This window comes from Mercenaria mercenaria, chromosome 1 (assembly GCF_021730395.1).
Source record: "Mercenaria mercenaria strain notata chromosome 1, MADL_Memer_1, whole genome shotgun sequence".
NCBI classification, from domain to species: Eukaryota; Metazoa; Mollusca; class Bivalvia; order Venerida; family Veneridae; genus Mercenaria; species Mercenaria mercenaria.
Window position 1 is genome coordinate 34,358,109 of NC_069361.1, and position 16,394 is coordinate 34,374,502.

Sequence of the window (16,394 nt, forward strand, 5' to 3'; positions counted from 1 at the left end):
ACTGTCTTATAAATTTAAATTTATTAAGTTCGTCTACGAAAAAATAAAAGTCTCGGCAGAGCCTCGACTTTTATATTTTCTCCGACTCACTTAATAAATTTAAATTTATAAGACAGTAACCTAATATTCTCTATATATTATTTCGATTCTAATACGTTATTACTAGTATCTACATCTTTGAATGAGAAAAGGATATTTTCAATTCCTTGTATCACGATAATCTAAAATATTTGCTTCGTGTACAGTTTTGTACTAGACACAGTTTAATAGACAAATAATCGAGGCCTTTGAGTTATCACGGTTCAGAGTTCAGATGCGTAGGAATTGAACCACGAGGGCGTCATATCTAAGCATCTGAACGATGAACCATGGTCAGTAAGATGACAAATCACAAGAAGGCCTTGATTGTTTTCATTCTTACATGTTGAAATATTTTAGTAAAAAAATGCTGGGCTTCATTTATTCGAGTAGTAATGAACCGGACGTCATGTGGCATTATGACGTCATAATTGACGTCACAATGCTCTCTTACCGGTCCGCGATTCAACCTTTGTTTATTGCAGAGTATAGAGAGGTTGGAATTCGTCTTTGTTTAACTGGCAGACAAATCGAGTCATGTATGAATTTTCCAGAATTCATGTTACTTTTTTTCTCTCTCTTTTAAGTGACGAAAAAGGGCAAAAAGTGCAAGGGTAAAAATTACTCATGTTGTAAATGCACGTTAAAATGCTTGGAGTGTAATAGTGTATTGTGTCTATGTTTTGTAACACGTGGCATTCGAGCAACAACATTTTAAGTGTGGATATTGCGGATACGTAAGATTTAGAGCTCTCTACTGAAAGCCTGAATGTTCAAGGTTTACTTCTGAGAATTGTTTTGAGCAAATGACTCATTTAGATAATAAAAGTCGTAAAAACAGCGATGCATCTACGAAATGAAAAAAGGAAAACCAAGCAGAATGATTTGTTTGAACAATGAAATCAATTTGCTCCACACCATAGACTACCGCCTTATTTAAGAAACATTCTATCAACTTGAAAAAGTCATGTTTTCAACAACGTGTTGGGTGTAAAAGTCTGGAAATTATTAGTGTCATAATGTGACCGTACATAAAATCAGATATGGTCGATAACAGTCAATTTTATCTTAAACTTAGCTAACAAAACTATTCATTGAAAACAAAGACATATCTGCATTATTGAAATAAAATTACTACCTTCTCATAGATGCTTGCAGCTAGAGGAAATGTAGAAAATAATTGCAAATGGCCCTGTATCCGGTGCGCAACCTGTACATAGTGAACATCGTTTTCGACCTATCAGTTTTAGTTTGTCTAGTATACAACAGGACAATTTATTTGTATCTGACAGGTCAGGTTTTAACAGATTTCGATGGCTACCTAAACATAATGGCTAAGCGTCTCACAGTCCCTGAACCCGATGATCAACTCCTGCAAGCATTCAGAGTGTTTGATAAAGAAGGTAAGAATAAAGAAGCAATACTTCCAGATTAAATATAAGTTAAGGAAATAAATGCTTCCCTTTCACAGTTTTACTGATGGAAGTTCTTAAATCCAAAAAAAGTTTTAAAATATTCAGATGCATGGGGCTGACACAAAAAGAACAGATTTCGTTATCACATCATGATACGCAGTATTAATTATGTACCATATTGTGCTCGATCTTCCGTTTGGATCATTGCATTTTTATTTGTCCCCCGAAACAACAATGCCAAAAAAACTGTGATGATGAAAGTCAAACCTACGGCAACGAAAACACGAAACTATAATGAAAACAACACAAAACAACGGTGATGAAGGTTGAAAGTCGAAACCGTCTTGATGAACACACCAAAGCACAATTATGAATGCAGGGGCTCCGTGGCCGCGTGGTTAAGGTCGCTGACTTCAAATCACTTGCCTTCACCGATGTGGGTTCGAGCCTCATTCGGGGCGTTGAATTCTTCATGTGAGGAAGCCATCCATCTGCCTTACGGAAGGTGGATGGTTCTACCCAGGTGCCCGCTCGTGATGAAATAATGCACGGAAGGGCATCTGGGTTCTTCCTTCATCATCAAAGCTGGAAAGTCGCCGTGTGACCTTTAATTTTGTCGGTGCGACGTTAAACCCAACAAACAATTGTGAATGCGCGAAATCACATAGCGTTTCATTATCGTAGTTTCGTGATTCCGATTTTCGTTATCGTAGTTTTTAGTTTTCACCATCGTAATTTCGACATTCACTGTCGTGGTTTCAACTTTCATTATCGTAGTTTTGTGATTTCGACTTTTGCGATATAGAGTGAGAAATAATGAAATAGCGACACCGTAGAAGATAAATGATTTGTTTGACCCGGATGGAAACAAGAATGATAAATACTGACAAAGAGTTACTTTAAGCGCATTACTTTGACAGGCACAGGCGTACTTAGTGCGGCAGATCTCCGGAAAATTGTCACGACGATGGGAGAGAAACTTACAGACGAAGAAGTTGAAGAGATGATTAGAGAAGCCGACGATGACGGTGATGGTCAAATAAATTATCAAGGTATGTTAATTTCTGCAACTGGTTAAACATCATAAGCCAGTATTATGACCGCATTGCTCTGAGGCAGTTTTATCGTAATTGTCAGACTTAAAAATGGTTCAATATCGTTAACATTACTTTCATGGAAAAAAGACTTATTAATTTATCAATTTTTATTGTGTGATATTATATATATCATGTTGATTATCAATACCAGTTGACACTGACTTACTAATTGTCTCAGGGAAACATCGTAATTTAACTTCTAATTTGATTTTAACAGGGAGGAGCTTAGTATATTTGTAGTCCCCGACTTATTATGTTCTCTGTTGCACGAAAACCGTTTCTTGAAGATCACTTGCAATTAACTCACATTTTCATCTATGTGATATCCTCGGCAAAATGCTGTCGTACTTCGTCCCTATAGCGCATCATTAAAACTTGTTTCGTAAGAAATGAACGTTTTATATTAATCTAATTTAGGGTTTACGCGCTTTGTGCAAAAATAGTGTTAACCAAGTTATTTTTCTATTATAGCATCTGCAGAATTCCTCGGGATACGTCGGTGCCCTCTCCGTATTTGACTCGGGCATCAATTAGTTCTTTTTTTCTCTAATCTTTTATAGTCTTCTAACTCTACATTGTTTTGATTATTCAAGAGTGCATATCTTGTTGCAACCTGTCATAACATTAAAAATCTAATTGTATGCACATAAAATGCTTAAGAAACGGATTCAGAAAAGTTGCCTTTTTTCCAAGTCCTTACTGTATTTGTTACAATGCTGTTTATGTTATGTTTACTTGATTGAAATAAATACTGTTTAAACTAAACAGTTCTTTGGGATTCTGCCGATGCTATAAGACAGAGAAATATGCGTTATTCCTACAGTCAAACGTAAATGGAAAAAGATCAAATCCATACCTGTTGACAACTGGGAATTTACAGCTTGATAAGCAGTTCTGGCAATTATGTATCTTTACTAAAAGCCAGATTATAGTTGAATATATATCTTTCTAAATGTACGTAAATGCTTTCATTTTTTTGCATGATGCAAAGAAACGGTTTAATTCAAATTATTTTATTTATTTAGGAACAAATTTGCTTTTCATTTTTCAGAGTTCACGCAATTGTTGATATCGTGAAAAATCCACACTTAATCGGAGCGGTCTAACCATGGAACCTATGGAGATATTAAACAATTAAAAAACAATTACTTAAAATATTTAACTTTTTAGCAGCTTTGTTTAGATCGATGATGCATGGTGATGGTGTAGATTATACATGATTCACTTTGAATTAAGAAACTATGAATTATAATTAATATGATTACAAGAAAACAATAGCGTCTCATGAGATTCCATCCTTCATGTATGTATGTGATGTATATATCTATCATACAAAATATCAATACTTACGATTGACTGAAAAATTTTGTGGCATTTTCCTGTTACAAACCGTCCTTTTCCATATGTGATACACAAAATCAGATATTTTTTATTTTACTCCCGTTTTTCATTTTACTTTTATCAACATACTTTTATGATTCTGTTATTTATTTTTGATGTAAATAAACCATTTTCCAAAACAAACAACTTACATTTTGTTTTCCTTACGTTGGTTACCAGATTATTTTACAATTTACAACGTTTAATTGTAACCTTCCTTTATTTTTGTAGTTGCTTGTTGGATATCTAGTCGGTAGGGACGGCCAGTTAACTTGCATTTCATAACATACGCACTTATTAATAAAACTACGACGAGGGGAGAACGGGGTGGGGTGAGCTATGGTTAGAGTTATATTTCTGTAGCGAACGAGTCCAAAACATCCAGTAGTTAGAAAACAAGGACACCGATCTAACAAGAATAGCGTCGTTCTTAGAATGTATACACACACAAAAAGAATCACAGCATGATTGTAAGTGTGGATGAGTACGTGAGGGATATAAATAAAGTACAGAGACAAAGATGAGGACAAAATAAACAGACATAAGATCACAATACGACAACGCCTTAAAATGGTCAGTGGCAAAACTTCGGGAGTTTAAATTGGTAAATTGTGCTCAAGCTCCCGTTGTTAATTTCCACAATTCCACAAAGTTTTAGGACAGAAAAATCAATGTAATTCCCTTCAGACGAATCCCTAACACACAATGGTAAAGAATGGCCTGACGAAACAGGACAGAGAACACGTTGCAGTCGCCTTTGAGAATTGCCTAACAAGAACTGTCGACATAATCAAAATGGAAGTTGTAAAAGGTCTATCAAATATGCAGTTAGTCTTGTCATCATAACCGCTTTTAGTACACCCTTTTTATAGTTTAGCCATTGCAATAGTAAAATTCCCAGGTTTCGGTATCCTGCAAAATTTAAAAAATGTACACATACTGCTTTGAAATTATAAAGCAAATCTGAATTACGATGGTAAAATTTAGAACATATTTATGTAGTTTATGAAAACGGTGGTAACTAGAGGATATTCGTTTTTTTTTATCTAGCCATCAGTGCTAAGGGAGACAATCGAAATCTTCACGATCACGTAGCGAAAGTGAAAATATTTATGCAGTTTTCTCCCTTTTTGAGTGATAAATTGAGCCGTGCCATGGGAAAACCAACATATTGGATGTGCGACCAGCATGGATCCAGACCAGCCTGCGCATCCGCGCAGTCTGGTCAGGCTCCATGCTGTTCGCTTTTAAAGCCTATTGGAATTGGAGAAACTGTTAACGAACAGCATGGATCCTGACCAGACTGCGCGGATGCGCAGGCTGGTCTGGATCCATGCTGGTCGCACACCCACTATGTTGGTTTTCCCATGGCACGGCTCAATTACGAATTGTCTGTGAATTACATAAATTTACACATGAAAATAAAACAGATGAGACAATACGGAGCTATTTAGTATGTCAACTAAAGTTATGCTTTAGTGATTCCGTCCGCGAAATCAAAGCGGTGCCACCATTTAAAAAATCATTAACTGCAAAAGACGTATTCTTATTTTTCTGTTATCACAAGATATGTGAGTGTCAGGATACGAGTTATATGACCCAGGGAAGTGCCTACGCCTTTAGTATCTTGAACAATGAAATGGGTCCAATCGCTAAGGTGACTATGTCTTTGACTAGCTGACAAACGATATAGAATGCCCTTTGTTAAAACGTATAGCTGGTGAGACCAAATATCTCATACATAAATTTTCCTCAAGCTACCTTGCCTAAATGATTCGTGTACCAGTGATTCGTAAATGATTTCCAATTATGAGCTAGAAAATTTCAGGGATCAGGCAAATCACTAAATGTTTCAAACTAACATAGGCTGGAGACTCTATACTTGACTGGTCTTTTTGTTGAAGTTTCCGTCAGACAATGTCTTTGAATCAACAACATACGAGTCCTATCGCATAGATGCTCGGCCTCTGTCCTCTTAATTGAAGTTACAACTCTATATGAATGCCCCGACTCCTGGAATGCTCAGCGCCTATATGCTATCATAGGTATATTCCCGATGCCTTGACTGTACTTCGCCAATAATGCTGAACCGTCTATAAGCTGGAACTCTCCTACTATCTCAGTAGATTACCAAACTCTGGGTCTCTGTCTCAGCTTTCCGATGCTCATCCTATATTTGCTATCGTCTATAGTATTCAACTATCGTTAAGGTAAAACTCCTATGCGCTGGCCCTATAGCTCGAAACCTTCTTGAAATTCTATAACTCTTCTTTAGTCTATGAATTTCAAACGTCTTCTTTTTTTTCAATAATTTATCCGCCCTGAGAGGGTAGTTGCAATAAGCTCCTTCTCAAGGTACTGGGATAAATTATTACTTGAATCATCGAGGTGTCTTCTTCTATCGCTGGATACCGAATGCCCTCTCTGTCATCCATCTACCTATTTATACCTCAACAGACGTGCTATTTATAGAACTTGTTTCTGATTGGTCCAAATTTATACATAGTATTTTACAACGAGTACTTGCTCTAACAAATATCTGGTTCCATTTAACTGTTGTATAGGTTATAACACACTAAATAGTTGTTGTTCTTTATTCTATATGAAACTGACCCATTTCCAATGACCGCAGCACACATCAGGACCCATTTTAAATTTCTGTAACTTACATTTTCTTGAAGAATATTGTCAGTGCTAACTAAAAATCAAAAGAAAAGTGGGGGTCATGTTTGATGCAAGAAAAATGATTTCAGTCAAACACACAAACTGCAAAATCAGCTAAAAAATGAGACCCCAAATTATACTGGTGGTGTATGATCTAAGTTTCCATGAAAAATTTTGTCATGTAGTTATTTCATTATGAAAATGCTACCTACATGTCAAGCATAGATCTGTCATGTGATTTTAGCAAAAAAATTGCAAAGAAAATAAGGAAAATAGCCCTACAGAGCAAAAAAAACTGAGGACTATTTGTGTCCGCCATTATGCGACTACCATTTTTTTTCGCGCCATTTTTCTATTTAGTGTCTGTATGCCTATATGACATAGTGTGTGAGGCTGGGATCCAGCTATCAACATAATGAACCCAAATTAGCCAGAAATGACCCAAACCCTATTATAAACAGCAATTCAACAATAATTATAGCAATGGCACCATTAAATGGGAGTCAATCACTATCTGTGCTAATGTGTTACGTTATCAATATATATCGGATATACAAATTATTCCGACAGTGAGACTGTCACGTATGTAAAGTACATTAAAGTACATTTTTGTAACGGAACCTCTTAAACTCGGTCATAAATTCGGCTTTCAGCATTTATTTTGTTCTGGGAAAGACACATAATTGTATTTAGATCGTCGAGGATTTTATAAACGAACCGGCGCTATTGCCTGACATAATGTTTGCCTTGTGAGGATGGGCATCCGAACAACAACTGAACTTCGAAATACACTTCCTTTGGAAGCAAATTAATCATCAATGTCTATAATAGAAGAAAGCGACAGAAATAAGGTTAGTCTTCGTTATTCTTCTTTGACAGATCTCATGCCAATTGACAATGACAGGTGAAAAAGAGAACATATCCAAACGAATTGGAATTTCCATCCTGAGTCGTCCTGTCATATCAATGAAAATAAAAGTTTAGCAGTGTTATATAGAATCTATTTCGCTGGTAATTTCAGATATTTCAACTAAGGACACATGCTATCATTTTCATTTTGTTCTGTATTAATTTCTCTATCACACGAACCTCTACATTTTGGCTATCAACGGATTGCGTCCTCTAGCATACAATTAGGTGTCGGGTCTCATCCTAACGTCATACTAAAACAGTATTATTAAACTCGTGGTATAACGACATATTTCAGAGAAAAATATACGAATTTGAATTTCTAAAATACGTTTTCAAGCTTCGGCTTCTCCCGTCCTATAACCAGTATAACATTATGTGACTGCTGGTGTCACTGATTCTCACAGATTATTAACGTTTCTTTTAAGATATTCGAGTGAGCGGTAGTACGTAACGCCCTGAACTAGGACGTTTTAACCGAACTGCAAGCTTAAATACAAACACCAGTTTGCAGGGGTAAGAAAGTGGTAAAAGAAGTTCAGTCATCGTCTAACAGAACTGAAACTGTATTGTAAAAGCATAGAAGTTTGAAAAATACAAAAAACATGGTTGACTTATAACATATTTCATACAGCGCCTTATCTATGTATTTACAGTATTAAGATTCTTCCCTTGTTCAATAATTTCTTTTGTAACGAATCTTTACTTTTTCATTTATCATAAGCCGTGAGGTATTTGTAATGCACACCTTCAGATAGCTTTTCCTTCACGATAAATGTCAGTTTTGCTGTTTTTAGATATGGAAAACTGAGTGAGCTTCGTAAAAATTCTATGGCACTTCATTTCAAATTACTAACTTCATTGAAACGTATACTGTTTATTTAACACCCGGCGCAAGGAAGTGAAATTATGCACATACAGTATCATAGGCATCAGAGTACATCATATTTACCAGTCTGTCAAATGCGGTAATTTTACAGTGAGCTGGCATAGAATCAAAACCATTACACTTGGAAGGATTTCACATGACTGGCTTATGAACTTATTCGGTACAAATACATTTACCCTCATCCAACAGCGCTAATATTCTACAGTTCATTCATTTGAACTTGGACCTTTAAATTGTCCAAATCTGCAAGTCCTGTTAAAAATTTTATTGCCGGGGAGGTCTACCCTGGATCAGTTGTTGATGCGGTCGCTTTCAGGATGAGTCTACTTACTTTTTCTACCTGGAAGAAAGAGGCATCAATACTCGCGCCTTTGAACGTGAAATTGATCATGAAAAGGGCGCTATATAAATCTGGTATAATAATAATAATAATAATAATAATAATAATAATAATAATAATAATAATAATACTCGATCCGGATGGGAATCTACACATCATCCGTAATCGCAGCTGTATCTTAGAATACCGCATCAGCACACATTGCTTTAGTTGGTGAAAGGGTTGGAATTGCAGTTCAAGAAACGTTGACTTGGACGTTCCTACTGACACTATCACAATTACAAACACACGTGTCTTTTGTAAATTTTAATGTCAAACTTGACGACAAACAATTGAAGCTCCCTCCTCTTTATTGGATCCTTATATTACACAAAACCCCATATAAAGGTCGATTCAATACGAATTCAACCTTCTGCACTACAAAGAATATTTCCCTTCTTTTGAATGTTTGTCTATCTGCAATAAAAGACCACTTGCAGAAGTATTGATCTAAGGTATATGAGAACTCGTGGTTAATCTGAAAGTTATTAAACAAACACTACAAATATTCGACTATAAGAACTTATGATTTTTCTACTCTTTATTCTAATTTACAACATAATATCATAAAAGAAAAACTGGTAGCTTTAAGTGAGAAAACATTTGCAAGAGAAAACGTTAATTATCTGGCATATATTGAACTAGAGATTTGTCTCTAACAGTAAGTTTAACATAATACACCTTGAGAGGTTGTGACCAGGTTTGTGAAGCACTACGGTTTCTGTTAGATAACATATTTATTAGATTTAGCAATAAAACAAGACAAGATATTGGTATCCCTATGGAGACTTACTGCTCCCCACACATTGCTGATTTATCCTTTCACTGTTATTAAAAAGATTTCATATTCAGTTTGTTCACTGGGACGCAGTTTGACATTATTAAAGCTTTTAACGGAACCTCGAGGTACCTCGATGATATTTTAAATATTGACAACCTATATTTTTCAGAACTGGTGAAAAGACTTACAGCTTAACAAAGCTAACACCTCAGATTTAGAAGCGTCATTTCTGGACTAGAAATAAAAATGTATGATAAAGGAGACGATTTCAATTTTGCAGTTGTTGGCCTTCTCCACCTGGATGGGGATGTCCTTCGGGCGACTTTATGCGGTGTCTATATGTCACAACTTATTCGTTTTGTAAGAGCTTGCTCACAGTAAGAGGATTTTAATGATAAAAAGATTACCGATATCATAAACTTTGTAAGACACTATAGATCGTCCGAAATTTTAAAGAAGTATAAAACAAACCTTAAAAACACTTCTAAAACTTTGTCTTACATCACGACATACTATGGGGGTGTAGTTTATAAACTTCACAAAATTGAACATAATGCTTTTTAATCAAATATTTGCAAAACGTGTAAAAAAATTCATCAAATGAGGATACAAGACAAAAACCGTTGAGGACAGTGCATCTTTGGCGACTGACCCATCTACAGTTAGTCGTTAGTCGCTACGCTTTACTATTTGATGGTGTGATGACTAATACACTAAAAGGTAAAAAGGTAAATGTAGATTTTATTTACCGTCGCTTTGCGAAACAATGAAACATAAGCTCTGTAGAGCTTTTGATCAACCCTATTTAAGAACAGTTGAAACCACTTATACCTTACCCCCAGCAATTTGCTGGTACCCATTTACAGCTGAGTCGACTGAGGCAATCGTGATGAAGTGCCTTGCCCAAGGACACACCGCAATGGGAGTATCGAATCGCACCCAGGATCTTCACCTTCGTAGGAAAGCGTCTTAGCCCTCTCGACCAATGTGTTCACTTCGGTCTGTGGATTTAATAATCTAGGTTTCTGATTTACCACCGGTATAACGTCCTTATTTAAATTAACTGTGTTTCCATCTATATAAACGATGGATTGTCCCTATCACACCAACTGTTCCTCCAACGATAGGAACTCCTTTGTTTTCAGCATCTAAAATAATAAGTAATAGTTACCCACTATTTGCATGGTTTGCTCGAGAATCTACCATACATGTTACTTTTGTTTCTAAAGTGGGACCCGTGTCCGACCAGGGCTAACAGCCCTCATTTAAATTAACGCCAGTATTTACATGGTGGATGTGAAATCAGCAGTAACATTACTGACATGCCTGTAAGGTCCGTCACATCGTATCATTTAAACTATTGAGTTTAACGCCCACCAGTACCAGAAACGAAATGTAGATCCGGTCGCATCTGCTGTTGAATTCTTTAACATGAAAAGAAATTGAGGCAGTTACCCGTGAATACACGAATCTTTGGAAAGGATTGTCTTTTCTTATTGACACGTGCTTTCCTGGACGTTTAGCCTCTTATTGTTGCTGTCATCTGCGTTAGGTTTTTGTTTGTTCTCCGGCACACCATTTCTGACGAATCAGCTATCTGAATCAATTTATGTTGGTGTTTTATAATGCTTCTTACTAAATAAAGAAAATGTGATGTGCATTCATGTAAACGATGCGAAAAAAATGAAGCAGCAAGCGTTATATATCAACCCGAGGTCAGTTTTGCATGAAAACAATAATAAATATTCAATAGGAAAAGCCACGTCTCGAGAACGCAAATTCCACGTACACGATATTGATTCCGACAGATAGCTTTGATTTCTGGTATCGGCTGAATATCGGTCAGTATACGTGTCAATATTGGCCCGAACATACTGTGATACAAATATCGAAGAACGGTTACTCCTTTGACAACGCAGGCAATGAGTTTATATTTTGCCTGATATTTCATGCCTTTTTTGTTTGTTTGGTCATCAACATTTGCAGCTTCGCAGTTGCCTGCAGTCTTCTCTTACTATGAAACAGTTTTGTTGTTATGTTTGAACTGTTCCTCGTTGCTCGTTAATTTCGGAAGCACATTTGAACAAGAAGTATGCTTTTGATCATATTTTATTTCATATGAAGTTATAATTGTGGCGGCATAGATGCCAGTCTGAAATATTTCGCACGGCATTCTCCGTTTCAATGACCCACGTACCATCACGTGACAAATGATTCCCACAAAATGTTACTGCCATTTCATGCTTCCGTTTTGGCGAAGACATTTGAAAAACATGCTACTATTGCTGCGTCAGTGTTTAATACTGAATGTTTTACTTCGTGTGTCTGTATGTTGATGAATGTATGCTTTGTATGAGGTTTAATAATGGATGATCTGTATTTGATTGTATGGCGGCTTGGCCATCTTAGTAAGATACTGTAAATGAACAAAGGCATGTTATAATGCTGTTGCCTAATAAACTTGTTGTTGTCTTTGAACTACACTACGAAACAATTAAAACTAGCCAATATGTGTATAAAGTAATGGAATTAGTTCTAACTGGACTGTTGCTCTGCTGATTTCTACAGAAACAAATTCTAATTTAGTTCATTTTTATGTGAACGGTCAAATTTTACATTCTTGCCATCACTTAATGAGCCGCGCCATGAGAAAACCAACAGGAAAGAAGTTTATGAATGTTTCATCTAACATTCATCTTTCATCTAACATTTTTCAAATTGCAAAACTAAACACCGCACTTTAACAATTTAAATGGTTCTCTTTTAATTTTTCGCAAAGGTTTCGTATGGTTGCAATTTTGTTTCGTTTATCCTTAGACGAATAATTTATACAGCAGTAGTTTGATGAAGATTCATGAAGCGGTTCATGAGAAGAGGTCATTAAACATGTTTTTATATTTTCAGCTAAATTGGTCCCTATCCCCATTTGTAACAAAATAGCAGGAGACCTTACGATATTGTCACACATCGAGTTTGATAAAAATCCATTGCATTTTAGTGGTTAATACGAAGAAAGGCATATCTACTTTTAGCTATAGTGATCCCTAATAGGGCCCAAGTTCCTATATAAATAAATTTGGAAGAGGACCTTATAATGATGCTCCAGACCAAGTATGACAAAGATCCACCAAGCTGTTCAGGAGACGCTGTATAAAGGCATTTTTAGTTTTAGCTCTAACAGCCCCTAAAAGGGGTCAAATGTCCCAGCTGAACAAAGTTGGCTGCGGGCCTAATAAAGATGCTACAAATCAAGTTTGATTAGAATACATGAGAAAAAATCAATTAAAGGATTTTTTTTATTTATTATTTTTATTTATTTCTAAAATAGGCCAACTGATCCCGCCTTAACAAATGCATATTCGCTATTCATGAATCTTTGGACAATGACGTCACACCTATAAAAAAAAGTAAAGGTCAAGCAAAACATACAATTGTAATTATTTCAATATTTCTGTTTCATAAGCAAAGTTTGACCGTAGTCATATCACATAGATAAACTGTATGCAGCGTACCTTCATTTCAGTGTAATGAGATTCAGTCATTATATAGCATATATATAATGAAACAGTTTTCAACTGAGTTCAATATTTGCATACCATACTAAAGAAAAATATTCATATATAATAAATCAGTTAAATAATTTATAACATATATATCAAAGCAAACAAGTACTCATATTAATATGCAATCTGAATAAGTCACAAAAGCAAGAAACCTTTTCGTATACAGACGACAATTGTAACAAGGAAAATCTTTTAAAAAGCACTTCTCTACATAAAAGACTCTTATCACACCCTTATTCATGTGATACGCAGACCGTATTCAGCTCTTTCTTTAATTTGATATATGTTGGTATTTGAGCAGGTTTTTATCATATTTATTAAACTTATTTATCATTTTGAGATATATCAATATTCTTGCTAAATATACTGAGCCAAAGTTAGCTTTAAAACTGTGAACAGCGTCGTTTAGGATAAACGCTTTGTCTACATTTCACTCAGCGTAGCACAATCAACAGAGTGAAAGAAATTGACACTCTCGTCCAATCAGGCAGAGTGTTGCATAAATCTTCCATTTTGATAAATTATCTATAATGCGTTATCAAGTAGTTTGATTTGCAAACTGAAGTCACATGGCATAGGTTACGAAAACGAATTCAGACGGCGTCGCCGAAAAAAAAAGTTTTCTACATGCGTGCACTTTGTAACATTTATAGAGTCCGATAGAACCTTTACGATTTGTGACATAAATCTCGCTCCTTAAATTAACCAGCTGACCTCGTTGATATCTTCAAAGAGCATAAAAAAATCATTGTTGAGAATGCCCTTATGACATCAAATAATCTCCTAACGACTTTGATTTATGATATAACTGTCACAAATAAAAGTCTCTAGCACGATTATTTCAGCTTTTGTCACTACATATTAAGTTTATATTTTAACAAACCATGCGTTCAAGGATATTCGTAAGAGGTTTAGCCAGTTAGTATGACCGTAACTGGCCTTTCAAAACAGTAACAGCTGCTTAAATTTTATGTCACAAAAATTGTTTGGTTTTCGTTCTTAACTTCATTTAAGGATCAATTTTTTCTCTCTATTGTTAAGAGTTGTACAACCAAAAGATAATACCAGTAGGTAAGGGTAGATATCTCGGAAGCACAGAGCACCACAAACACAGCCTTAGAGCCACGCATTTGCAAAGAAAGACCATAACAAAAAGAAGCTGTAACGACGGGTTGCTTCAACAAGAACATTTTTCTAGTGTATGCAAAATATAGAAAAGGGGAGATGAAGGGGCCGAGAAACCGTATTTCTCTTTCATTTCGAACAAACATCTACTCTGACAAGTACAAAAAAAGATAAACACAATTTAAGAAAAACTCTCCCAATTTTCTGTCATGAGAAAAAATAAGTTAGAATTTGGCAACAGTATGCATCTCGAATAACCAAGGTCTTTTGAAGATCATACTGAATTGAATAAACACTGTTTGGAAAGAATAACTTTTATTGCTTTTAGTTTGATTTGTTTTTCTTTTGTCTGATTTCGACCGCCGTGAGTATTATATATAAAGACAGATAAATGGATTACCGAGACAGGATCTCTAAAACTGTTGCCGGATTTACATCGTAAAATGTCACTCTACGCCAAGAGTGTTAAATATTCTTCAGTTTGACTGCCAAAGTAACTTTTGCTGTCAGTAAATCCATCTCCTGTACTCTAATAACATTATTTTTTCATGAATAATTAAAAACAAACGGGGTCAATAGATCATTAGATGTATACACGGATTATAATTGCGGAATTTGCGTAATTGCCCGTCTTAATGCGTAGCACGTGGGACATTTTGAAATATAAGTTACTAATCCTATATTATATAAATATTGCATTCCTGAGAGGGTGATATGAAAAATGTTCACCGCGAGATATATGAATATCGACCGAGGCGCCAGCCGAGGTCTATTTTCATATTTCGAGGGGTGAACATTTTTCATATCACCCTCTCAGGAATGCAATATTTATTTTATTATACCGAAAGATTATAAGGGTCAAAACATTTACTGGAAAATCAACATAATTTATTTAACATTAAAAAGTAATTACTAACCAGATAATGAAGACAGAATTTGCTGTTTAATAAGACTTTTTTGATAGATTTAGACGGGACGTTTACATATCGCTGACCCCTACAGTATATTTATTCTAATATTTCAACATTGCGTCAATCAGTAGGCCTAACATTCGAAAAACGGCGATAACTTTCTTTTTTCTAAACGAAACATATAAGTGTGAGTACTCATTTTCTTAGTTAGATCATTTCCAATCTCAAGGTGGTAGTTTCGATTCAATATTAGATGAAAAGTTGTTTTCGAAATATTTTGCACGTAGCATAAAAAAGAAAATTCGGCCGGATTCGCACATGCAAGAGCACCAGAAAAGGGTAATTTAATCCTAAAGTATAATTATATAAGCGCCTCGTCTGAAAATTTATCGACTCAGTCTTTCAATCAATTCGAAAGTATCAATCTCTCAACGGGTGATATGAAAAAATAATATCACATGCGCAGAAAAACAAAATAACGCTGTTGCGCATGTGATATGAAATCATGGATCATATCACCTGCGCAGAAATTGAAAATAACGGTTTTGCGCATGAGTTATAAAATCATTGGGGAATATGATGTAATATTCAAGTTAAACTAATGGGAAATTTGCATTGGACATTTATGTGAGGTATAATAAAACTTAATTTTCAAGTGTTCCTTCTTTTGTTTACTTACAAATAACAATTTATAATTATAAAGATATAATCTAATTGACAAAAGGTTAAACTTTAGTCAGTTTATTTCAAGAGTGGTGGACATTTGCAAACGTATATTGTCCATAATATGCCTATATGTAATTAAAACCGTTTTAAATAGACCTACTACCTGAAGGGGAATTTTTTAAACTTTTCATTTGAATCGTAAAATATACTTCAAAACAATTGAAGCTAAATCTATACTTTGCATATCTAGATGTCTTATGTATCTTTTTTGAAAAATGTACTTATTTCTGGTGATTAATTCGCTAAGTATTAATTCAAGTACTTAAAATCACCAATTAGCAACAAACGAGGCGAAAACGATTAAGATAATCGATTAAGGATTAAGATACCGCACGCTGATACTGCACTGTTAAAATTTTAAAAACTACATCGGAGTTAGACAAAATAACACTTTATGAGGAATATGGTAACGTATCGTTTTACTTTAAAAAATTGAAAAGTATGGATGAAAGACAACTTTTTGAGATATTCGTATAA

The 16,394-nt window shown here is 35.1% G+C and overlaps 1 protein-coding gene across 1 annotated transcript in view; it reads left to right on the top strand.

Annotated features, from left to right (window-relative positions):
* The window catches only part of LOC123542215 (uncharacterized), a 71,953-nt gene that overhangs the window by 19,674 nt on the left and 35,885 nt on the right, over window positions 1-16,394 (top strand). Inside the window, exons 6-8 of the mRNA XM_045327930.2 lie at window positions 1,371-1,481; window positions 2,414-2,545; window positions 3,642-3,663. Coding sequence (XP_045183865.2) covers window positions 1,371-1,481; window positions 2,414-2,545; window positions 3,642-3,663 — 265 coding nt within the window. The remainder of the gene's footprint in view (window positions 1-1,370; window positions 1,482-2,413; window positions 2,546-3,641; window positions 3,664-16,394) is intronic.